Source organism: Telopea speciosissima, chromosome 2, assembly GCF_018873765.1.
Source record: "Telopea speciosissima isolate NSW1024214 ecotype Mountain lineage chromosome 2, Tspe_v1, whole genome shotgun sequence".
NCBI lineage: Eukaryota > Viridiplantae > Streptophyta > Magnoliopsida > Proteales > Proteaceae > Telopea > Telopea speciosissima.
In genome coordinates, this window is record NC_057917.1 from 72,278,470 (window position 1) to 72,304,840 (window position 26,371).

The following is a 26,371-nucleotide window of genomic DNA, read 5'->3' on the forward strand; positions in this document are numbered from 1 at the left end:
TGTCTGATCCTGTGTCAATGGAACAGTTCTTATTAAGGATAATAAATATGTCTAAAAAACAATTTTTTTAAATTGAATTGAGGGCAAGAAGCAAGTGATACGACCGAAACGGTTGCCATTAAGAAAAAAATCTGTCCAGAATTTTGTTATTAAAATCGAGAGCAAAATCATTCAATATGACCCTTCTATGGCCCCATATGGCCACAAGAGAAAATCGAACTAAACTGAATCCAAACCGGGTCGAAGCAAAACCTTCCGTTGTTGGGACTTGCTTAATATATATATATATATTTTTTTGGTAAATAGGACTTGCTTAATGTCGATACAAATTATCTAAAGACTATAAAAGGAGGAAAATATATCGGGTATTTACCCAAATGCAATACAAAAAATTTGGAAAACAACATCCATATCAAAATTTAGGATTTTATTGGTCATGTACAACCAAAAAATAAAAATTAAAATTAAAATCAATTTTATTAATAATTATATCAATATCGGATTGTTATCAGCTGAGACTGATACCGTATCTAACTCCAGTTACTTAATCCATGCATGGGTACTATATATCTAATACATGAACATAATCCATCAACCATCAACCTCCATAATTTCTACCAAAAAACACCTCCATAATTGGGCCGCGACTGGCAAGCCCAAAAACACCCAACATTAAATGGGCCTGGAAGGTCCAGGTCCATGAAGATATTGATTACTCCATGAACCAGCTATATATCTGACGGTTGAAATCATAAGAGATGATCAACTTCTTAATCTTATCTTTGAATCCAATTTGATGATCAGAACATAAAATGCGATTTCATCCGATGGTTCACTTGATAATACAAGAATTATAGGCCTTTTTTTTGGAATTGACTATGAATTTGGACCGGAATTATCTCACCCATTAGTATGTTGGGCTGGTTCGGGTTTAGGTTTTGGAGCTGTTCAGTTATTGGGATGGTTATGACCCAAAAACATTAGAACCGATTAGGAATATTTAAAGAAAAAATAAAAAAAATCAAAAGGGTTAAAAAAGAGTTGCTTTGTTTGGTTTGTTGTTTTTACCTTTTAGATCAGGGATTTCGGTTGAAGCAAGGATTTTATACTTGGAATCGGGATGGAATCAGTCCTAAAAACCCTAGAATTAGTCTATATAATTTGAGAACCCAGCAATTCAGCCGCAAAAACCCTAAAATTAGTCGCAAGTCTGGAACTGATTAAATTTTTTTTTTTTTTGGTTGAAAGAAGCTTTATTGGAAGAAAGGGTAAGTTACAGCCGAGATATCCTGGTAACATAAATCCAAGAGCCAAGGATTGGAATTTAGCCAAACTATCCTACGTGCAGAGGATAAGGCCTTCCAAGCTAGGGAATTGCCAACACCGTTCCTATCCCTAGAAACATGATTAAAGGAAATAGATGTAAACTGACTCGCTAAGCATTGAATATCATGGATGAAACTGCCAATAGATAGAGGGGCAGGATCATCGCCGTTGATATAAGAGATCAGGGCGGCGCAATCAGATTCCACCATAATATGACTCACTCCAGTTTCCACCGCCGCTAAAAGGCCTGCTCGAACAGCCATGGATTCGCCCATTAGAATATCACTCATAGTTACTGGATTTGATATGGCCAGAATGCTGTGTCCCAGATCATTCCTGATGATGAAGCCTATTCCACCGTTGGACTCTCCTCTAGGTAAGGCTGCATCAGTGTTGAGCTTCACTTGACTGTGTGGAGGAGGAATCCACTGCCTCTGATCGGTGGACGGCGACTCGACCAAGGACTGTGATGTGCAGATAGGACTTTGAGACAGCTTCCCAAACTCCTCGTAGGCCATCTGTGCATGATTAATTACTTCCTCAGGGGTCCAACTTTTACGCTTGAAGATACGATCATTCCTAGCGATCCATAAAGAACAACACATGAACGCAAACAAACTCAAGGTCTCCCTCCCCTCTTTCTTGCTTGCAAAGTTCAGCAGCTCCCAACTTTGAAGCACCCCTGCTAGCTTAATCTCTTCATTCGTAGGAATGATGAAGTTCAAATTACTTCCAAACCTAGAGGCTTTAGCAAAGTCGCAATTGAAGAGAATATGATCGGTGGATTCTAAAGCAAAACCGCAGGCAGAGCAGCTAGGATCTATAGGAACTTGCCCCTTAGCAAGCCCTTCCCCTGAAGCGATGTCGTGGGCACAGCAGCGCCAAAGAAACCCTTTGATTTTGGGGGGGGGGGGCATGCAGTTCTAAATACGTTTCCATTCTGACGGGGTGATGTCCTCCCACTCGTTCCTTCTAGAAGATGAAGGTTGTAGTGATATGAGATGATCTCTCTGATTTGCTTGGACATGATAGGCTGACTTCATAGACAAAACCCCATTCGTAGATCCTCCCCAAATCAGAATTTGGAACTGATTAAATTCAAGGGGAGGCAATGAGACATGACCGTGACTTATGATTCAATTAAAAGAAGGGGTGGGGGATGATGATTGAGTTCCTTTCTAGGGAGCCCAACACCCACTCGCCCAGGGAGTGCCTAGGGGGGCATCCAACCATTGGGCTGTACCACACAGATCCCGATGGCTGATTAGGCATGCACTGGGTTATGTGCGGTACAATCCAACCCTTGGATGCCTGTGGGCACTACCTAGGTGCTAGGCTCCCTGGAGAGGAGTTGGATCCGGAGGATGACTATATATAATAGATGCTTAGATTATTAGATTTTGGACACAATCTTTTGTTAGATGAAGAGGGCTAGAATGATCGAAATTGATCACAGTCGATTTTGACTGATCCTATTCCAATTTTTGAAACAGTGGATTGAAACCCCATGATGAAAGAGAATTATCCAAACTTGATAAAGAATAATATTTTTATTTATTTGGAAAGAAATCGTTGCCTAGGCCTCTAGAACTTGCACACACATTGGCCAATAAGAGTATTTTCGTACGGTTCTGTGTCAAGGTGCAGAAGTCATGCGGGCCATGTGAGCATGTAATGTTCTCTTCCCCGTATTTATTTTATCATTAATGATAGACAAGACCATCCTATAATTAATTGGTATTTAGTCCAAAGGTTGTAGTCCATTTAGTTTGTCGGGACAGCCCTAGCCCCGATCCCAGCCCCGTTCTCAAATGTGTAAAAATCCTCTCCAACACACTAGTGGGACCAGCGCGCATCAGACGGCTGGGGACTGGCCTTGGGGTGTTTGCCAGCCTACCAGCCGTTGGATGCGCTGGAGAGGATCCGGACTGGGTCCCAAATATGTGGAATCAATTCGGATATTGGAATTCGGACCCATATCTCCATTAACGAAAACCGCCCCACCAGGGATCTCAAGCCTAGACCTTATCCATCAAGGATTCATGGTGCGTCGGATAAGAATCGTCACACCTAGAGAACACGTTAAATTTCATCCTCGGGCAAAATAGACAGTGAGAGAGTGAGGGAGGGAGGGGAAGAAGAGAGAGGGTTTCGTCAGTTTCGTTTTCTCTCTCTAGAAAGCGTGGTATAAAACACCCGTATTCGTGTTCGTCAGCTGCGTTATCTAATGGCTCTGTAATCCTCTCGGTGACGAAAAATAAGGACTCTTCTGAATCTTATACGCTTCGGAACCCTAAATCGGTACTCTAGGGCATCATTTCTATCAGGAACTGTACTCATTCGAAAGCCTTGCAGTGTTTCTGTATCAGTTTCCATTTCCCTCACATCATCGAATCGATCTCTCTGTTGTTCCAACATTTTTCCTCTCCCTATTTTTCTTTCGATTTTGTTTTTGGGGGAGAAACCAACCCTAGAATTCTCTGAGTTTTCTCAAATTAATTTGTCCCGAAAACTCTGAACCGGCCGCAGAACTCTGATTTCTTTGCGATATCATCGAGCAGTGCCGAGAGATTTTTGTTATATTGTCCCTTATCCTGCTTTGGAAACCTTAATCTGTAGTAAAACTCTCTTTTTTTTTTTTCTGTTGAAACTAGAGACACCTAACTTCTCGGCAATCCTAATCTTGCATATAATTCCTATTTCTTTCTTTATATTTTTTTTTTGGAAAATAGGCAGCGGCTTCTGGTATAGGAGTGTTGATCTTAATTTGCTTTTTTGAAACCCTAATATTCCCTGAGAAATTTTAATCTCTTGACAAGTTGTTTGTCTTCTCCCCTAGTTTCGATTAATTAATTTTCTGAGGCTGCAATTTGAGTTGTTCTAGCTTCGATCGAAACTGCGGCGCTTGGACACCGTAGTTTGCCGATACCATTGTTAACAACTGTGGCTTATCTGAGATCTCGATAGAAATGGTTGGAGGTGGAAGCCGAAGGGACGATGGCCCCATTGGGATAAATAGTACTAATGTTTTTGCCGCTCTCGAAAGCCTACGCAGAAAGAAGAAATCAGACAAGGATCATGGATCTTCAAAGAGCAAGGGATCTTCAAAAAGCCAAGCAAAGGAACCGGAGCAGCAGGTTTTCTGGCAACCTACGCCGCTTACCGTGAAATCTTGGGCTGACGTTGATGATGATGACGATTATTACGCAACAACTGCTCCACCTCAATCTGCCTGGGGCACATCGGAACAACAGCAGAATAAGGAGAGTTCTACCCCTTTAGAGGTATGTTTTTAATAACTTCATTTGCCTTATACTTAAAATTTTGTTTCTCATTTTTGTTCCTGGAGCAGTGTATAGGTGATGAAGGTGTGCAATTCACTATCAGTGGTCTTGGTTTTTTTTTTTTCGGACGTCGTGGTCAATTAAATAGATTCTTCTTCTCTTTATCCAGTATATAATTGACTTTATTTTTAATTCTAGTTGTTGATTTGGACGTTATACTGTTTATGATTTGGGTACCTCTGTATTTCTCTTTGGTATTTTTGCATGTGATTGCACACAAGATGGTTAGATTTTTATGCGAAATAGTTTTTCCCCCTCCTTGTTATAGATTGTGGTCCAATTTGAGGAAGTCTAATCCTGAGTTTGTAATGATGAGTGAAGTAGTCATAAACGATGTTTTATTTTTATTTGTATGGTCTCAAAAAGTACTCAACTGACTGGACAAGAAATTGTGGCATTTTATTACTTCCTTAGATATATATAACAATTCTTATGATATTTAACAATTCATATTCTCTATCTAATATTCTTTGCTAATAACTTTATGTTTTATTACCATCTGTTTCAAGTCTTACTTAGCGGGCTTTTCTCTTTCATGTAGTTTGTTCCTTGTTAGTTATATGGAGAATGCGTTGAGTAGTAATGTTGTAATCCAACATCAGTTAGAGCTCACAGTCAGGGAATCTGAGCACTTTGTGGTCTTATAAGATGATTGATTATATTTTGCGACTGTCTGCTGTTTCTGCTTCATTCTTAAGAAGTTTTTTGTTTTAATTTATATTTTCTTCTTGAATTTCTTATCTGTATAACACATGTGCGGTAAGAATTAGTGATTCAAATAAAAAACCTTTAATGTATTAACATTTGGATGATTATAGATGATATTCATGCCAGTCTGTGTTCGTTTTTCCTTTCTCATTTTCTTTCTGTTGAAGTATATGGAGGCGGAATTAGGATTATGGTTATAAACGGATGTGCTCTCTGATCATCCTAAAGTTAATTTTTACAAATGCATGTACTGCAATTTGAATAAATATCAATATCGGTGTAGATAATGAATATGCTTGGCAAAACTTTCTTTATCATTGAGTTTCTTATCAATTTTTACTTTCTTTTGTTTGATTTAACTTGGGTGGTCTTGCTTTGCACATTTTAAAAATGTGAAATCCTGACAATCCATCACAATCCATCTGGAGGTTGATGCACTGTAGTCTATACAAACATTTTTACAACCAAATCTGTATGGATTCCATTCATGGTTGCTCTTAGACATCAAGAGAAGTCTTTGTAACCTTGTTTGGTCAACTTGAAAAAAGGTGCTCAGTTTGTATTTGGGCCATCTGAAATGTCCTGTTGGTCAATAATTGCTGCATCGATTATTGAAATGTTATGCTGTATACATTATTTCTTCATTGTGCTGCCTATCTCTTGGATGTTAAATCTGTTTTATGGATATAATGCTTGATCTGTTGACTACCTCATCTGAGGTAAAAGAATTATGAGCAGCTAAAAACATTTCCATCTACACAAGCTGTGAATTGATATAGAAGATTATTAAGACGAAAATGGCTGGCTGCACATGAGACATTAAAGTTTAAGAATAGATGCACAATTATTGTAACAAATTGTAGAAAAACAAATCTTCTGTTATTAAAAGAAGGCTACTCATTTTGCTTGAACATGGTGATGAAGAGCTTACATATTCACACACACACACACACGACCTTGCCCTTGGAAAAGTACTAGCACTAGGATTCATTGTTCATAATTTAAGTCTATAGCTTACTCAAAAAATGATTTGGGGGAGTATTTTGACATATAATTTGATTGCATGTTGTAAGACATTCCCATTAGTTGCACAAGCACAGTGGTAGTATATGTACTGAGCTGTAGAGTTGGGACTCATGAATTGCCACGAGCATTTGTATTTTTCTTGTAATGCCTGTCATTGCGACTTAAATTTTTAACTAAGCAATTACTCAGAGAGGAGGACGTGATTTTGTCATGTAGCTGAGTGGAGTGACCTTGGATGAAATTTATCACACAAGGAAAGGGTATCTGACATGTTCAACATGTGGATCAGCTTTGGATGACTTCTCACAACTGAGCCTGATGTCCACTTAGTAACCATCTTTTTGAAAATTAAAGTATTCTGACATTTGAAGAGGAATCAAGTTTTTATGATTCGGAGCTAAAAATGTTGTTGAAAATTTGTGAAGCTTGTACATTAATTTAATTTTTTTACCTTTTGGGACTCTTGTACTTGAGGGTTGAGGCACAGGAGTAGGATAAATCCACTGGTTTCTTGTCTCCTGATTGATATATTTATTTGGGTGGGTTGTTTGAGAATTTTTTGAAGTTAATAATCGAAAATGATTTACTGCTTTTATTTATTTTGCTTTACTGTCCCTTCTGATGCAATATTATATCTATTACATTAGTACATTACCATGTGGTGTGCTCAGATCTTGGCACCCTGTACCTTAGAAGGCTTTCTTGCATGCATGGGTATAACTGGCATGTGTCAGTTTTGTTGGTGCCCAAAGTCGGTGGACTTGTTGCTCAAGCGCTCATGGTTTTAATCTCATACTTGGCTTCTCCACAGTGGTTGTAATGCTTTTGCAACTGTTTGAGAAGGATTCTTTCCTTTGAGTTGTGCTTAGTAATTTTCAGATGATTGAACTGCTATTCTTTTATGATTCTAGGAAAGTGAAAGTGAAGAAGATGGTCTTGATGAAGGTGATGATGATGTTGAGGAAGAGCATGAACATGAACCTGAGGTTCCAGTGCCACCAGAGCCAGTGGTGAAAAAGCCCCCCCAGGCTTCTTTGCCACCAAAGGATACAGAAAGGCAGCTGTCGAAGAAGGAACTCAAGAAAAAGGAGCTTGCAGAACTCGAAGCTGTTTTGGCCGAGTTCGGAATGAACAATAAAGAGACCACTGGCGCAGATGAATCACATGGTAATTTCTGATCTGTACCCTATTTGTGCATTAAATGCTTGCTTAGTAAATCATCAACTTGAACATCTGGAAGATGGGCCACTCTTTAGTGAGTATTTGTGTTGCCAATATTAGTAATTATAGGCCATTATTCATCATTATCACGTCAACTCTGATGTATTCAGAGAGACTTTACAAGTGAATAAGTGGTCATTTCATATTGATTCTGGTGCATGACCTAGTGTAAGGTCGTTTTGCTGGTGTTTCGTTTTAACAGTGAAGATATTGTGTTATGCACATATCCAGGTACTGCACATGAGAAGAAAGCCGAGGAACTCAATGGGGATGTGGAGAAGAAGGAGAGTGCTCCTTCGGAGAGCAAGAATGCGAAGAAGAAGAAAAAGAAGGATAAGTCTTCCAAGGAGGTTAAAGAACAACAGGACCAGCCTAATGGTTCAGAGGTCAATGGAGGGCTGGATGAAACTGCTGGGACCGAAAATGCAGAAGAGGATGCATCAGCCATTGATGTAAAAGAGCGTCTAAAGAAGGTTGTGTCTATGAAGAAGAAAAAATCTAATAAAGAGATGGATGCTGCAGCCAAAGCTGCCGCTGTCGAGGCTGCTGCAAGGAGTGCAAAGCTTGCTGCAGCAAAGAAGAAAGAAAAGAATCACTATAACCAACAGCCAGTGCGGTAAACCTCCCTTTTTTGGATGCGAGCATGCATGTAATTGCCTTGTTTCATTCGTTAAAATGCGAAATAAACATCAGATGACCTTGACAGCATAGCACACTGGTTTTACTTGAAAAATATCCATTTTGGCTCTTTAGATCTTGCCAATGCCCAGGTGTCGACATATTGTTTCAGACATTTTTCTTTTATTAAATATCTTTCTTGGATGTTACTTTAATTTGACAACTAACTCTGGCTATTGGATGTCTCACTTCTGATATATTGTAATTCTTCTATTTTTTTTCATGTCCTTTTTGATGGATTGGGTGTACTGTCCCTGCTGAAGTAATTGGTGCTAAGCATTCTGAGAGTTGGTTTAAAACCTGTTTCCCTGGTAAGGTTTGAATATCTAAACTTAGAAATGTGAAGCAATGCATATCTTGAAGCTGTAGCTAGCTAGCTAGCTGACTTGCAGTCACCTGCCTGCGTATGGGTACTATGGTTATTGCCCCCAACTTTCAACTTGCATGAGTGGTGCATAATATCTGTGAGAGAAGGTTAATAATATAAAGGATACAATTTTTTTCTGGGTTGCCACTTTCCTGGTGTGATTGCATGTCAGCATTAGATGTGAGTATTTCTGAGTCGGAAGTATTCTATTTTGTTTCTGTTCTTGGATAATACTTTTGCAAGATAGAAGCACGTTTGGTAACATGGTGAAAGAAACTCTTTCTTCCTTTCTACTGGACAAATCATGTTAAACCCCTGTTTACCTTACCTTGGCAAACTATAAAATGCCTAAGCATGACCATTCCTCCCATCTCGTATAAACACATTAATCAACGCAGTTTGCTCCCTAAACAGCATTTTCCCTCCCTTCACAAACCATTTACTAGACTATCACATATGTGGGATAAAGGTTTCAATTCAGGGTTCTTGATTTTGGTCCCTTGGCCACACTAATGCCATTGCCAGCCACCACTCTCAGCACCACCGTTATACTCCACTGTGCTCGACACAGATGACAATTAGATCCAAGCAGGGATGACGGTACTACATCTCTGCTATCGGGTAGGTGGGGATGGTGTCTCTGTGGACAGGATAGAGTGCTCCACCTCTCACGGCCATACAGTCCACAGCCCACACCCCAATAGAGAGCTCCTACGACGTGAACATGGGTTACCCCCTTCATGTTCTCTCCAGCATGCATGCAACACCCATAATTGCGGTAGAGATAAGAATCCACTACAGGAGTAAGATTCCTCAGAGAAATAGAAGAAGAGGTAATGATGATTCAGGACATGAGGAGAAAAGGAGAAATAATCGGGGTCAAGGGATTCAATTAGGTACCCGGGGTCATCTACGGTGAGGATCTGGTTCAAGATCAAGAGAATAAGCAAAGATACTCCCATGTATAGGATCGTCTGCTACCCCAACATGTGTGAGATCTTGCCATGTGGTTTGGGGGAGGGTTGGGATCACCAACGACATGCGATGGTTATCGTTGTCGGAGTACAATGAGTTCTCCTTCGCATGTGCTTTAGTGATTGGACGGTTGTGGGAGTTGCAGAGGATGGGAGAGGTGGAAAAATAAGAGTGAGAGGAGAGAGATTGGGGTTCTTGCTTCTTATTTTTCCCCTTTCCAAGTGTTTCTAGAAGAGAAACAATTTCATTTTAACTTTTTGTTTTTTCAAATTTTGTGTTACGGATACCTAGTTCGTTCCGTAAAACAGAAAAATGAACCAGCCAAAATAATAGAAGAACACTCCAAAGGAATGTCCCTAAACACAATCTTGGCTGCTGAAAGCTTTACTGTATTTATCACTTATATTAAAAAGGAATGATCCCACTCTTTTTGAACTGGGATCCTCTCTACTGACGTTTAACCATCAGAGTTGATCTTACACCATCCAGTGCTGTGCACTGTGATTTGATAAGAATTACTTATATAAAAAAGGATTTCATCCATTTACACACTTAACAGTACTGAACACAGGGATTTGATTAGGACAAATTGGGCCTGTGTTGTAAATTGAGTTTCGAGTCTAAGAAAGTTTCAGACTTTCAAATTTCTCTCTCTCTCTTTCTCTCTCTGTGTGTGTGTTTTTCTTATGGTCTTATCCACACATGGCCAGCGCTCACCGTCAATACTTGAAGGCCGTGAACGTATACGTAAACTCCTTCAATTATAAGACCCATCTTGAAAGATTACTTTTAACTCTCAATAATACGAAAGTCCAAATGGAAAGTCAAAAGTGAAACACATGCAATTTGTTTCTCACTTTCTGTCTATCAATCAATTAATGCATAATTTTTTTATTTTTTTGGCATCAGAAAACAAAACTAATGTGAAACACACGTTTTAAGGGTCCCTCACTCTCTCTCTCTCTCTCTCTCTCTCGCTGTCTCTTGTGGGATGGGTTGATCTTTCCCAAATGGAAGTTACTGTACATTGTTTTTGATCTTATAAGCTCCGCTAAATCCCCTATCTGTGACTATTTTGACCTGTACAACGTCATAAGAGAGAGAGAGAGAGAGAGAGAGATTGGTCGGCCCGGCTATTAATAAATAAATTGATCTTAACCCGTTCCAGGAAGTCACTTCCTCCCTTGTTTCGTGGGAATCAAGTAATTGTAGAAAATTGAATTCTTATTAGGCAAAAATTTTCATGCACGATCCTGTATTTACATGATCAGCATTTAATGTTGTCAGATTGGCATTTATGTCCATTTGAAATGTTATAACAACCCTTAGACCCCTTATTTGATGGACTTGATGGGAGAATCTCCCGTGTATACCTTCCCCATTTTTTTAATGATAAAGCTTGAAACTCTGAATATTGATAGTATACCTATAAAAAATCATGAGAAAGAAGAACGAAAGAGATTGAATATATGTTTGGTCTATGATGGCCTAGACGCCAATTTCCGATTTTACATGTTTTTGGTAAAGATCAAATTCTTCTCATCATATTTTTGTTGAGTTTTGTGGCTTTTATCTAGGTTGATTGAATGTTTGGTTCAATGGTCTAGATGAGTTAGTGGAGAAGTTGGAGTCTTCAATAAAGATGAGTCTTCCAAGAGAGTGGAAGAGGTGGAGTCTTCAAGGAAGTGAAGTCTTAAAAAATGTGGGATCTTCCAAGTAAATGAAAGAGTGAAAGTTTTCCACAATATTGAGTCTTCCAAAGGAATGGAAATGATTGAAAACATTTAGCAAAGTGGAGTCTCCCAAGAGACATCTTGGAGGAGAGAGAGTTAATGGGTTTTTTTTAAAGAGAGAGAAAGTAAAATCTTATCTAACAAGATAGAGGAAGAGAAAGAGTTAGTGAGTTTTTTCTAAAGAGAGAAAACAATAAAGTAGATGAGTCTTATAAAAGGATAAAGGTATTTACCAAAGAGAACAATGTTGATCCAAATGAAGAACCAAAATGTGAGGATCCAATTGAGAGTTCAAGAGATAAAATGTTTGTGCAACATGTGCACAAGGACTAAGCAAGTAGCCAAAGTGAAGGTTTATAGAATGAATGAGAGATGAGATAATGGTATATATGGGGGCTTGAATTTGGGTATCAAATTGCAAGGGTTATACTATTTTCTCTTCTCTTGATTTATCGTGAAAGTTAGATCCCACTCTGTGGATGTAGACGATTTTGCCAAACCGCGTAAATCTCTTGCATCTTCTTTATGTATGTGCTTGCTTTCTTTTTGTGTTTAATTGATCTTGCACATACTGTTTTTGTGTGTTGTTCACATCGTAAAGAGAAAATTGGAAATGTTTTTTTTTTCAACTAAATAATTTTTCCCTTTATTTTGATAGCAATAAAATCAGGTGATTTATTCTGCATACAATATTTTATTCTTATCATGAATGAGATGGAGTACACATCCAACCTCTACATGGCGGGGGATGATAGAAGTTGAATCTCCGATCGAAATTTAGGTTGTGTTTGGTATGTATTCTCAGAATAGATTCTAGGTCTTACATTCTTCTAAGTTTAGAACGCATTGCCATGATGTGCTATCTACCAAAGGCAATCTAGTTCAAAGGATGGTTAAGCATAGATTTAGGTATTGGTATTGTAGCGACCATATTGGCCAATACAACACCAATAGAGAAACAAGTGATTTTTTTGGTAAAAAGAAAAGTGTTTTTTGTGCTCACTTTTTGGCTTGATCCTTCTTGAGTAACCTAAAGATGGGCTTGCATACCACTGTTTTTTGAGAAGCGGCTAATGTACTACCACTTCTTTGTGCATGAGGTCATGGAGAATAGTAGTAGTTGCTCACTGGTAAGTTGCCCCTAGCATTTTTCAGATTGAAGAGTACCACCTTATAGCAATATGTTCCCTATTGGGTGATAAAGTATGTCTTCCCCTTGTTCTCAGGAATCATTTTTATCTAGTTATATCTTGAAAATCCATCCATGAAGAACAAGAGGGCATGTCGTGCGGTGTTATTTACCAGGATACCTATGTGGTAGAGGGAAATCATCTTTTGAGCCTATTTTATTTAAGACCCTGAAATCCACACACATTCTCACTCTTCTGTGGTTTTTTGGAATCGGCCTAATACAAGCCGATATTGTCGATCTATATCAGTATCGCTATAGACGGTGATCCATACTGATGTGGGTACCATGAACTAAAGCCTCGAGGATGAAACATAGTGTAGTTTGTGTGACATCTTAGATCAATGTAGTTTGTGTGGCATGTGGTGAAACATTGTGTGACATGCAGTCCTAACATGTCATTTTGCCATCTTGCCGTATTCAATACATGTCCAAAAATGCTTCTTCAAGCACTCTAAATGGCAGTAGATGGAACAAGTGTCGAGTGTTGAACGTACTTGTATATTTGAAGGAGTCTCTTTGTGAAACAGATCTAGGCAACCTCATTCTTAGGAATTAGAACAAAGCATGAGAGGAGGCTCCATGGTCAAACTTTTTAGAACTCACCTTGGCCAGTGTTTAATTTGCTATTTCGTATTAAGAATGGATTTATTTTTATGGATGACTGAAGCTAATTCACATGTGTAGAACCATAGTCAATATTAAGCATAGATTAACAAAACACTCAAGCTAAGGAGGCTAGGACAAGCTTTGATGGAATTAAACTTGAGTTGTAATCTTTCCTCCTTTTAAGTTATTTTAAGAGGAAAGTTTTCCTATACGGCGAGAATCATCAATGGCTGTCAATATCTGTCTCCTATTTAGCAATGGTCGATAATATCTTCCATTGTTCCTTAATGCCCTATGAACACCATATGTAGGTCTCAGACCGAGGCTCAAGGAAAATTTGATCCTTATTTTAATAAATGTCTTTTTCGTACATAAAAAAAATAAAACCTCTCACCATATCAACATCACCACTTTTTTATTTTTAACATGATCCTCTTCAGAGAGGAATGAACAAAAATTCATTTATATAGCATATGATGGTCTTAAACTAGTTACATCATATTAAGCATAGTAAATTTAGGATTATCTAAAAGTAAATTTAAATATTCAAAAACAAGAATTAACAATAAAAGTATAAAATCCTAGACAAATATAATAAAAATCAAAGATAAGATTAAATGTTCAAAAAATAAGATACAAGAAAACAAAAACATAAGAATCTAAAAATGAATAAACTTAAAATTTATAGTTATAAATTTAAAAAATATATAATATAATTAAAATTAAATAACAAAATGCATGACAATGAACCAATAGTAAACTATTACCTACACAATAATGACGAACCTAACCCATTGTCAGCAACATACATAAATTTGATTTTTAGGATTTTTTAAGATTTTTTTTAATATATATTAAAATATCATTCAACTGGTATAACTATCACCTGATTTCCCTTAAATATTAATTTATTGATTGAAAATATTTACTTTCATACCATTTTTTTCTTCACTTAAAATAAGAGAAAGAGAACACCATCCGATAACGCAGTGCCACCCTGTGCCTAGAAATCCCTTGAAAAGATGAAAATGACCTCATAGCATTTTTTCTTCATTTAAAATAAGGAAAATAGAACACCATCCGATCATGCAGCGCTACCCCGTGCCTAAAGATCCCTTGAAAAAATGAAAATGACTTCATAATATTTTTTCTTTATTTAAAATAAGAGAAAGAGAACACCATCCAATTGCAAAGCATCACCCTGTGCCTAGAGATCCCTTGAAAAGATGAAAATGACAAGAGGTGTGGTAAGGATGGCATGTGCTACTACTATAATGTTCTTTTTCCTTTAAAATAATATTTAAAACATCATTCAACTTATCAACAGTGATTTCCATTAAATATTCTAATTCATTATAGAAAAATAAAAATATTTCTTCTAGTATCAATAAACTTAACTTTTTTGTACATGCTAGTGGATAAAAATAAAAATAGAAGGAAATCCCACCCCATGATGCCAACGCTCTCATTGATCTCGTTTGCAAAGTGGTCACGCTCCCCTATTGAGAAATGAGAATACCGACCCAAAAAAAAAAAAAAAAAAAAAAAACTTGAACTCTTTAAATTTTTAAAGTTGCAATTCACAACATACAACCAAACAAACCCTTAAGCTATATCAGACCTCCAAGCAACACCCTGCCTGAACATGACCCGTATATTCCTCCGGAGCTTCAACTCTTGTCCACGTGTAACGTTGCAAGTCCAACGCATATGCCATGTGGCGCCCACCATGCGTAGCCGATCCCAGTACCAATAACTTTCCCTGCCATGTCACCAGGCATGGCCCCACACGTACATCCAATGGCAGCTCCGCAACTGCTCGCCAGGACCCACTTTCTTCTAAAACTGTCACATGGACACTCTGGCATCTGTAGAATTTCCCCACGTCACCGGCCACACAGGTCCTTGGGCAGATTCCCTCCTCCAACATGTCCTCCTGCACCTGGTCCCACTGCCACGTGGTGACATCAAAAGCCTCGGCACTCTTCACAAACCGACCTTGCATATCGGTGGAATACCCACCGATGACGTGGAACTTGTCACCATGGAAGATTCCTTTGCACTCGTCCCTTTGTAGTGCCATATCAGGGAGTAGGACCCACTCGTCTTTAGCCACATCATACACCATTGCAGATCTCAAGGCATTTTTCCCATCATCATGGCCTCCAGCAACAAACACCATCCGATCGGAATCTGATGCGCATGCAGAGAACGAGCGTGATACACCGGGCATGTCGGCCCCTTGGTGCCACTTCGCCGACACGAAATCGTAAACGAAAACAGATTTGGAGACCGCCCAAGTCCCCGGATACCACCCACCGATAACCACCAATTTCCGGCCAACACCGGCGAATTGACAGAACAACGGTAAACCGTCGGAAAATCCAGGTAACGGCGGTAGCTTAGTCCATGCGCCGGTAACCGGTTCGTAAATCGTGAGCCTATAAGAAGGTGGGATTAAATTCTTGGTAGCACCAGCGGAAGCTCCGGTGGAATCAGCTTGTGTGAGCACAACGATTGGTCGAGTCAAGCCATTGGCTTGCCTCTGCTGCTGAAACTGTAGGGATTCGATCTCTTCTTTCCAGCCTTTGCAAACGGCCGAAACCGTAGAGAAGCCTCTGTAAGGTACTCGGATTAAACACTCGCGAGCGATTTCGTCGGGAAGACAAGGAATCAACTCCATCGCCTAATATAAGTTTTTTTGCTAAGCACAGAACACAAACCCAGAAGAAAAAAGAGGAAAGAGGAAAGGAAACTTTAAAAAGTTGGATTAAAGGTAAATTTCTGTTCTCTTATATTTATAGAAGGGGATCTCTCCCTCAGCTCCACACTGTGGTAAAGGAAGAATTAGTATTGTGGAGAAGGCTTTGGGAATATAAAAGCTTCTAGAAGGTTTGTGGGGTTTATAGGGAGACTAGCATTTTCTATTTAATACAATAAAATGATTCCAATCCGACGGTAATGACCCAGTTCTATTCTAGATAAGAATCCCTAATCTTCTAGATAAGAATGGGGGGGAGCAGAAGACTCAAGGAGTCACGACAAGTGATGAGGTGAGATTGAAGAAGAAAGTTTTTATGGGGAAGGATGGAAGACATGGTGATGGTGTGAACTGTGAAGGCTTTAAATGAATCATGATGAATGGTTCCAGAACGAAAGCTGTCATACTCTCACCGCACACGTTTTATAACATTTCCCACCCAGTACCCAACATGGCATATGTACCTTTTACTCCCTCCCCCCCCCCCCCTCCCAAAAAAAAATGGCAAATGTGCTCCCTCGCTTTTCATGAAATGCTCTTCGGTTTCATGGCCACGTGGATGATGACTCTGTTATCAATGACACTTGTTCAAAAGATAAGATGACATGTGTCATGACGTATGCTTTTTTATTTGAAGGTTAGATGATGTAATACGGATATGTACAACAAGTAAGCATGATTTTATTTACGAAACTAACCCTGATGGTGCTTCCTTCCTGGGGTTACTTTATTATTATTAATTACAAGAGAGAGCGAGAGGTTAACTCGGGAAGACAAATAAAAACCGTCAAATCACATTCTTAACTGACGGCGTGGAGAAGGCTAAGCAATTCAGATCCTCTACGGCACAGGTGTTCATAGCGGTCTGTGCGGCACAGATTAGGCCATGCGTACAATGATCGCTTTACTCCCGCTCAAGCAAGGCATTTGGGCAACAATAAGATAATCTTTACGTGCATGGCTCAATCTGCACTGCTCAGACTACTACGGATAATGCACCATAAAAGATCTGGATCCAAGTCTAAAATGGATTGAGGTCAAACTGTTGATGCTGTGCTGACCACTCTACTCCAGGTCTAAAATGGATGGAGGTCAAACTGTTGATGCTGTGCTGACCTCTCACTCACCATCCAGTATCCAGGCCGCAAAATAACATGGATTACTGAGTCTACGACCCAAAACCTATTAGGGTAACCAAAACTTTTAAATCACGAAACCCTCAATCCCAAGTAGAGGTCAAATTTTTGAATATTGGAATCGAATCGGTCAATGTTGATTCTGTTTATATAAGTTGGAATTTGATCAGAAATGGTCAGATCGGTCACAGTTGATTCTGATCCAAATCGGATGATTTAACAGATATGTTTTTTATATGAATCTACTGGTTCGGCTCATTTGACTCCACTATTTGAAACCTACTTTTATCTTTAAAATCATATGTTGAATAACCAAAAAAAATAAATAAAAAATAAAAAATTGGAATGCATTCTAGATCCAAATTTATTATTTGAATGTATATCAAACACAATCTTGGTTAAAACTATGATTCATGAATCCTTAAACATGAGAGCAAAATCATCAAACCTCATGGTTTCGATTTTTTAAAACTAGATATATATCATCCCTTCTATCTCCCCCCCCCCCCCCCAACAACAATAAAAACCTTATTTGTGAGGGAATTGTTTTCAGACCACATGCTGAATAGGGAATCTTATCAATCATAGGATTTGACACTCTGATTAGATGATAGAGAAGGATAATTTTTATTTTTTAGATCAAACGAACTCACGAGCTCAAAAGTGTTATCCAACCTTTTAAGTCGCAAAGTACAAATAAACACAAACACACACATACCACTTTGATTAGATGGAGGAAAAGGATAATTCGTACGATGAAGAATAAGGGACAAGTATTATTGATGAACCCAGAATCTAATCATAGTGTCGCACCATCTTGCGTATTGTCACATGGAAATAAATTCTTTGGAAAGATGTTGAAGAGTCCAAATTGAAAACAATTTGACGATTTAAGCACACATAAAAAGGCCATTTTAATATATAGTCCATGAAACAATGTGAAAATTTGATTTTCTTAACGTTCCATTTGTTTGTTTAAAAGAACAGGAAAAAGACAAGAAAGAGAAAAAAAAATTTCCCTATATATGTTCCTATAGAAAATACTTTATCTAGAACGGGTGTTATTTATGTTATATTACACTTAATAAAGCCCATACACTAATGGATAAGACATGGATGATAGAAAGTTTAAAAAGCAAATCAACCTTTTATTCTATTATTAGTATTATTTTTTATTTTATTAATTTTATGGTAAGACTTATGTGAGTTGCTATGATCATATTGTAATTATCAATCAAATAACTATTTTAATATAGATGATAAATGCATCCATCTTCCATTATATATACACTTTATTTTTGTGAAAGGGTTGATGTTCTCTGTGCCGTAGCACACCATGCCTAGACACATGGGCCTATTATTCAGGGAAGTAGGTGGTCATTTTGCCCACCCCCAATGTGTCTGGGCTCAACTTGTGCCCCCGACACAGAGAACATTTGACCTTTGTGAAATTATCTTCAACAATTTGACGAAAACAATCAGAATTAATATACAGTTAAAAGAAGAAGAAATATAGAAACATATGATACTGATGGCTACAAATATAGACCAACTTTTGATGTACTACATAAAAGTTACTTGTCTTGAAACTGAATTCATGCTTGTAATATGGGTGGTGATCGATCACAATGTTAAAGATATTCCTTAGCTATCTTTAGCACATCAAGTTAATTGAGTGAAAAATGTAGGGTAGAGCATCTCTTTTAAAGTAAATATTGATTCTTCCCCAAAATGGTTGTGTTCATTTATTTGGAGTATGACTTATAACAGAAAGGGAGGGGATCGCTGTCAGGTTGCTTGGCCTCTGCACCAGCGCGAGGGCTAATGAGAGTACACGTGGGGCTATAGGGGCATCCAATATCAATGGGGTTTTTCAATTCACGAGGGACGAAAGTAGTCATTTTTGTCCTTCCTGTGTCTAGCTGTAGATACACGTAGCCTAAATGCCTAATAGCCTTTTTTTCCCTAGTATGATAGTGTGGGAAAGATTCTGCACGCTACACCAATAGTTGTCTTGAAAAAAATATTATTCATATGAGGCCCATATTTAAAGTAGGAGAGAGAGAGAAGGAGAGGGAAAAAAAAAAAAATTTCTATGTTAGAGTAAAATTGCAATGTGGCAGCATAATAATCTTTTTCCCTAAAAAATATTTGAAGAAATTTTTTGCGAGACCCTTAAAATGGTTCTTGATGTCATTCAGCATAATAGGCTTGGTCTTAGATCGGTTTCTTGACGAGTCTATGCCATAAACATTTTATTTTTAAATTATGTCACGTAAAACATTTTTTTAATAATATCAAGTGTTATTTATATTATATGACATTTCAGAAATTCTAGAAAATTATGGACAATACATGATGATATAAAATATAAAGCAAAATTTTTGTTTATTAATTTCTCAGAATTTTCATATTTAGACTTGTTTAAGCTGTAATTAAGGCATTTGATAGTTTTGATTGAATACATAAAAAGATCCAACCATTATTTACCATTCACTACCCAAAAAAAAATCATTATTTACCATTTATTCACTATAGTATGTTCATTATTTCACATTAAAATAAAATGCAAAATAGAAATTGCAAAAAAAAAAAAATGAAAAACATGTACATGTGATGGTGGTTTTCATATATTGACTGACCCTTGATCACGCTGCTTTAAAGTCAGTTTTTTATTTTCTTAAAAATTCCATAAAACATGTTGGGCGGTCTCTTCATCCCCATTGTTTCAAATGTAAGAGAAGAGAGGAAATGGACCTTAGCTTTGTTAGTTTCTCTCCTTCTTATTTTCGAATGTTAATTGATTTTAAACCATTAAAAAAGATGTACATAGTGCACAAGGCATCCGTTATGCGAAGTCTGGGAAATGTCTTAATGTATACAGCTTTACTTCCGCTTCACGAAAAAATGGTTTTCCGACTCCATTTACAATCATTAGGTCGCAATACAGCAACCTTACTGTTGCGCCGAGGTCTATCCTCAAATCATGAATATAATTAGATATAAGCAAAGGATTGAAGTCGTCAAAAGAACCGTAGTTAATCCTAAGGCTAGCTTGTCTCCACAAGTTGAATGCATACAATAGTGTATGATCAAATGGAAAGGGTCATTCCTTAGCTTATACCTTCTTATGTGGGAGGTGCCATCATCCACAAATCTAATAGATGACTGAAGATTAAGGTATGATCTTCTCAAGCAAACACAATAGTTTTGCTCATTTTCTTACCCAAATAATGCAAGAAAGGGAATTTTCTTATTCATTTAAACCCCCCCTCCAAAAAAAAAAAAAAAAAAAAGAATGCAAGAAAGGGAAAACTAAGAGAGAAAATTTCAGTTGGACCTTTAAAATTAATGACATCTAGTATTGTTTATAGGTTTTGCTTTGTATAATCACAATTGATTACACTAAGCTTGTAACTATATCAGAAATACCCTCCTTCGTATAATAGGGGGGTTTTTTAAAGGTAAAAATGGTATTACAAATTAAATTTAAAAAAATTTTATACAATCGATGACTTTTGTCTTATTTGAGCATCATACGATTACAAATCACTCTGATCATGAGAATATTCCATTGTTTATCTTGCAAAAAAGAGAGATAGCTTTCTACTTTCCCCCAAATGCAAAAAGAAAGGGTAAACTTTAATAATAAAAATGATAAAAATAATTTAATTTTAACTGTTAAGTGTTAACTAGAGTTTGTTCTATTAAAGTATTATTAGTATAGAAATATAGAAAAGATTTGCACAATGTCTCATCTATAGAAATTCATGTTATGTTATACATAAAATGAATTTGTTCTTTTATTTTTTTGCTTTTGACTTCTGACTTCCTAAGTAAGGACAAATATAATGAAGGAAGAGATGATCTAAATCAATGGAATTAATTCATCATCTTCAGAATCATGCAGGTCCTACATAATGAAACAAAAAAAAAAAAGACTTATTCCCTTCAAAATATGAAAACCTTTCTATCTCTCTCTCTCTCTGAATCAATTCATCATCTTAAAAAACATGCATGACTTACATGAGGATGATGTCAAGTCATCATGCCCCTCATGCTCTGGGCAACACACGTGTCACAATGGATGAGATAAAGGGTTGCGATCCCACGAGGGTGAGCTAACTCCAAAAACCCATCTTTAGTTTGGATTGCAGATTTCAATTCAATTGCATGAAGCCAGAATCGCTAATGATTACCGATCAACCATAAGTGAATTCATTATAAGATTTCTTCCCGATCAACCATAGGTGAATTCAGTATAAGATTTCTTCCCTTCAAAATATGAAAATCTCTCTCTCTCTCTCTCTCTCTCTCTCTCTGAGAATTAATGGAATTAATTTATCATCTTTAAAAACATGTAGGACCTACATTAATTAATTTATCATCTTTAAAAACATGTAGGACCTACATAATATGGAAAAAAAAAAAAAGAATTCTTCCTTTTCAAAATATGAAAATATCATCTTAAAACACATGCAGGACCTATATAATAAAATAAAATTTTCTTCCCATCAAAATCTCTCTCTCTCTCTCTCATTCATGTAGTTAATTTATTATCTTCAAACACATGCACATCCTACATAATGAGAAAACTCTCTTTTCCCCTTTTTCTTGAGGGTGGCCCTTGACAAATACACAACCATTGGCTTTACTTCTTGTATTCAACAAGTATCCAATCAGCCGACTAATTTGACAATCTCGACGTTAATATTGAGAAAACTTTTCTAATCTGATAAAAATATAGGAATGTATTATTTTTTTTTAACAATTCAGTGAACTCTTCTTTTTCTTTGTGCTGAGTGACTCTTCTCCCACCACTTGATGTAGATATTTTATAATTATATATATATATTTTTCCTAGGGGTGCACAACTTTCAATCGGGTCAAATTGATTCCCACCGATTTAATGTCCTGCGCCATTTTTGCCCGCTTAGGTAATCACGCCTACTAGGCTAGGGCATGTGCAGGTCGATTATTGGTTCATATTCAGAATCTAAGTAATCAGACTATAAACAGTCCTTAAAAGGCTTGAGAATTCGATTAATTAAGCTATAAATGTCGGTCATAGTAGTATTCAGTCATTCTGGTTTGGTGACCATTGAAGAGATGTAGAAGACCCACCTGCTCTCTTCAATAGCCCGGATATACGTTCAGGAATTCTAGCGGCCTTACAATCTCCTTCCAGGACTAACAGAGAGACAGTTGGACACAAATCTTTCTCTTTTGTAGCATCTTGTGGCATATTTGGGTCGTATACTGGGATCTTATTTACCGTCAAACTCCTTTTAGCTCTGTGACAATTATTTTAAGAGCCATTGCGACTGCCATGGAGCAAGATCAGACTTAAGTGGCACCTGGAGGAGAGGAGTCAGATTGGTTCAATGGCTCCCCCCCTGTTGCTTTGTTTATGAAATTCAATGTAGATGGAGCAAGCCAAGTTAATCCAGGTCTAGCACGTATTGGAGAAGTGTGTCGCTCAACAAATTCTTCTTTCATATGTGGATTCTCTCAAGGGATTGGTAGGAATTATGCTTTGGTTGCTGAGGCTTTAGCAATTCTAACAGCACTGCGATTAGCTAACCAATTGGGCATCTCCTCACTCATTGTGGAAAGTGATAATCTTCTAGTGATTAATATTCTACAAAATCAAGCAGAAGAAATTCCTTGGAGGATTTACCCTATCATTCAAGACTGTAGAGTTCTTGCCATGAGCTTTACACATATCATATTCGATCACACTCTTCGTCAAGCTAACTCTGTTGCGGATTCGTTGGCTACCCTTGGTGCCTCCTCACAGCTTAATCGTGTTTGGATTGATCCCCCTCCACCCGACTATATTTTCCTCCCCTTGTACTTGGACTCGTCTGGAACATTGTTCCAGCGCTAATAAAGTCTTTCTATCAAAAAAAAAAAAAGTCAGGTGACCATTGGGCAATTACCTTACATGCGGAATGCCAACTAATTAGTAATCGATCAGTGCTTGAACTGGATATGTTTTAGTAATCAGTTAGGCCAGTATCGGGCTTCAACCAATCAGTTCAAGTAAGCCTACCAGTGCTAGAACCTTTTAGAGGTTTAATAATTAAGGGTCAAGGACCACATCAGAGGTGGAGATTTTAATTTGTTTTATTTATTTATCTATTTATAAGACATATATGGATGATGCTTTTGTTATTGTTGACCTTCTTAGGCACTTGAAAGAGACTCAGTTTGACGTTCTCAAATCTAGATAAGGATTTTGATAATGACCATATCCTTAATATTGTTAAATTGTATACCCTCTATTTTTGTATACATTATTGGTCATTTTAAATTGCAACCCATATCTTGGAAATTATATACCTTTTCATGGTTTATAATTGGGTAGAAAGGTGGCCCATATATTTGTCACATGGTAGATTTGATGGAGTCCAAATTTTGTGGACAAAACCCAAGGTCCTCTACTTTAACTTAAATTTCAATTTAAATAGAATTTGCCAAGTGGAAAAATAGGGGTTTGGAGAATTAGGATTATGGGAGACATGTCCCTAATCCAATGTACAATGAGATGGATTGCCTTGCTAGGCTTATCAAGGCCGAACTGTTCAAATGAGTATTTTCTTCTAAGATCGATTTTTTCTTAAGCCGCGGTGAAGGGGAATCCCTTGACCATGGCTTTTGGATGGGCAAGATCTCGAGGGTATCCTGCAACAAGGGGAGGGTATTATCGACTTTGTTCGATAGAGAGATGTTTTAGGACCCTAGGATGGTGGCCGAACCCTTCTTGCGATGAAGGAAAACTTTCTCCTTCTATACATAAAAAAGGGGAAAAGGCTGGGTAAGAGGGCTACCCAGTCTGTATTGGTCTCTCACCCATCTCCTATGAAAATGACCCCTACCCTACTCATCCCACCTTCCCCATTGGGCACAAGTCCTAGCTTACCTAGAGCTGGTGGCTTACCCAACCCTCTCACATAAAAAAGCTTACAATTATATCAATAATGGTTTTGTTGCAGAACCATGCCTCATGACCCTGTGGTAATGAATAAATATAGATAATTTAGTTGCTCTTGTACATTTATCTATGTGAATGACTCATTGATACCTGTATATTTAGAACGTGACACTTTCTTTTAATTGTTCCTGATTTTATTTCTAAAAGTTATTTAAGATAAAGTTATAAAAATAAGTTAAAAGTGACATATCATTATGTACGTTATTATTAAAAGGTGTAATTGTCATGCACATATCTCAATTATATACGTAAAATGATATTATTATGCTTGATCATCAAAAAAAAAATTGTATAATACTAAAAAGATAAAAAAATAAAATTGCAAATTATTTAACACCTTAAAGGACACTATTAAAAAAATTATATGTCATACTAAAAAGACAAAAAAAATAAAATTACAAATTTTTTGACACCTTAAGGGATAATGTTAATAAAAAAATCTATAATAAGAGAAAACACTATTGAAACTTTGTGAGCAGATTTATTTGGGGGGTTTTAAAGATTGTCCTATTGACTTGGCCTTAAATAGCTTAGCATAATTGATTTGTCTCCTCAAGTAAGGATTGATCTCTGAAAGCTACATCGATCTGTGCAAGGAATTTCCAATCATCCATTACTAATCTCTATCTGCCGTGTCAACTTAGCGAAGTTTGGATATAATAACCTGTATCACTATCACCTCCGATATCACCCTAAACACATATCAGAACTGATTAATTCTGAAATGACTCAAATCCAAAATTCATGAGAATTATAGAACAATTTTGACTTTTTTTTTCTTTACTTATTTTCTATTCTTCTCTCTTTTAATTCTTGTACTTCTTTTTACTTCTCGTATTTCTTTTATTATCATAGCCTCTTCAGATCCATGTAGCTGACTCCATTTAGTTGGGATAAGGATATGGTTGTTGTTGTATAGAACAATTTTGCACATGTAAAACAAACTAATATCAATTATCACCTTCAATTTGCTGCCCGTTTCAATTCCCTCTAATTTCTCACATAGGAGCAAAAATGACCACCCTACCCCACCTTGGGCAGTGTGTTCGGGCAAGGGGTAGGCTGGTCCTTTCCGCTCCTATATGAGGAATTGGAGCAGGCAACGAATTGGAGGGGATAACGATTCAAACGCAAGAAAAAAAAAAAAAATAAGTAAAAGAAATCTTGTTCTTTTCTCCAGCCTCTTCTCCATGGGCAGACTGAAACTCTAGAATATTGTGATCCCGACAATGAGACCTTGGTGATTGTGATCTTGGATGGGATTGCAAATGTGGATGACATTCCCATTTTGTGTGGGATCAGTTTGGAGTCAAATGAGAGAAAATCATTTTTTCATATGTCAGACTGGTATGTTGCCTCTTTAGTTGATCTCTCTCAAGTGGAAGATTTAGAGCTGAAGTATACTATGGAAGTGATCCAATATGTTAATAGTGTAGAAGAAGTGACAGAGTCGAATAAAAAAGAGGAGGAACTTCACTGGGAAGACACTCAAGTCTGTATTTAGCATAGGAGAAAGAGTCACTATATTAGGTTTGCCCATTCTTTTCTTCGCGTATCTGATTGAAAAATCAGATGTCTTTTGGAAGATTGCAGTGTGAGTTCGTTATTGCTCATTTTTTAGGCGATACAGTTTTAATTCTCCAGAAATCCTTGAGTTGATGATATTTTGGTCATATATATACATATTTTATTTCCTTGTTTGTCGAAGGCCTAGTGCCTATCTTTTGGTTTAATAAAAAAAATAAAAAGGCACAAAAAGGAAAATTGAAGGAGAAAATTTTAAAAAGTGATTAAAAAAAACACTTCTATAAACCTTAAGAATGCTTTAAGTGAATGAAAGGGGCTCAGATTAGGGATTTTGAGAGAGGTGTAGTGAGTCTTTTTTTCTTAATCTTTTGTACACATTAATGGGCCTTAGAATGATTTAGCAAAATAGAAAGGGCTTAGATTATGGCATCTGAAAGAGAATGAGTGTGAGAGTGTGAGAGTGTGTGAGTGTAGTGGGTATTCTCTTCCCTAATATTTTGTTCGATTAATGGGCCTTAGAATGACTATCTTGTTGCATCTTTGGAAAGTTAACACCGTGTTTGGTTGCGTGAATTTCTGGATATTAAATCCACAGATTCATGAATCTCAATTTCAGAAGTTGTTTGGTTGATGAAATGAGTTGACATCTCAAAAAAATCCTGAGATTCACCATTTACACTAAAAATTGGGCATCTTCAGATTTCACCCTTGCTATAAAAGCCTCCTCATCTGGAGATTCACCAAAAATGGGGCAAGTTCACGATTGAATCCCCA

General features: G+C 37.3%; 3 protein-coding genes across 3 annotated transcripts; 1 reads left to right on the plus strand and 2 right to left on the minus strand.

The window, feature by feature from the left end:
- Positions 1 to 1,253: 1,253 nt before the first annotated feature.
- On the minus strand, positions 1,254 to 1,931 carry LOC122651079. The gene has a single exon (XM_043844414.1). It carries the CDS (start codon positions 1,929 to 1,931, stop codon positions 1,254 to 1,256), a length of 678 nt encoding a protein of 225 aa, XP_043700349.1.
- A 2,061-nt stretch (positions 1,932 to 3,992) lies between these two features.
- On the plus strand, positions 3,993 to 8,455 carry LOC122651710 (DNA ligase 1). Its single transcript, XM_043845210.1, has 3 exons — positions 3,993 to 4,610; positions 7,316 to 7,571; positions 7,857 to 8,455. The coding sequence occupies exons 1-3, from the start codon at positions 4,296 to 4,298 to the stop codon at positions 8,243 to 8,245; spliced, it is 960 nt and encodes a 319-aa protein (XP_043701145.1). The 5' UTR covers positions 3,993 to 4,295; the 3' UTR covers positions 8,246 to 8,455.
- Positions 8,456 to 14,708: 6,253 nt separating this feature from the next.
- Positions 14,709 to 15,894, minus strand: LOC122649854 (F-box/kelch-repeat protein At1g80440-like). The gene has a single exon (XM_043843106.1). The coding sequence runs from the start codon at positions 15,857 to 15,859 to the stop codon at positions 14,792 to 14,794; it is 1,068 nt and encodes a 355-aa protein (XP_043699041.1). The 5' UTR covers positions 15,860 to 15,894; the 3' UTR covers positions 14,709 to 14,791.
- Positions 15,895 to 26,371: the final 10,477 nt, after the last annotated feature.

Excerpts from the sequence above, each read along its gene's own strand:
- LOC122651079 (XM_043844414.1), bottom strand. The coding sequence starts at position 1,931 with ATGTGTTGTTCTTTATGGATCGCTAGGAATGATCGTATCTTCAAGCGT.
- LOC122651710 (XM_043845210.1), top strand. The coding sequence starts at position 4,296 with ATGGTTGGAGGTGGAAGCCGAAGGGACGATGGCCCCATTGGGATAAAT. Across the intron at positions 4,611-7,315 it reads AGAGTTCTACCCCTTTAGAG|GAAAGTGAAAGTGAAGAAGA; the intron begins GTATGTTTTTAA and ends TTATGATTCTAG. Across the intron at positions 7,572-7,856 it reads TGGCGCAGATGAATCACATG|GTACTGCACATGAGAAGAAA; the intron begins GTAATTTCTGAT and ends GCACATATCCAG.
- LOC122649854 (XM_043843106.1), bottom strand. The coding sequence starts at position 15,859 with ATGGAGTTGATTCCTTGTCTTCCCGACGAAATCGCTCGCGAGTGTTTA.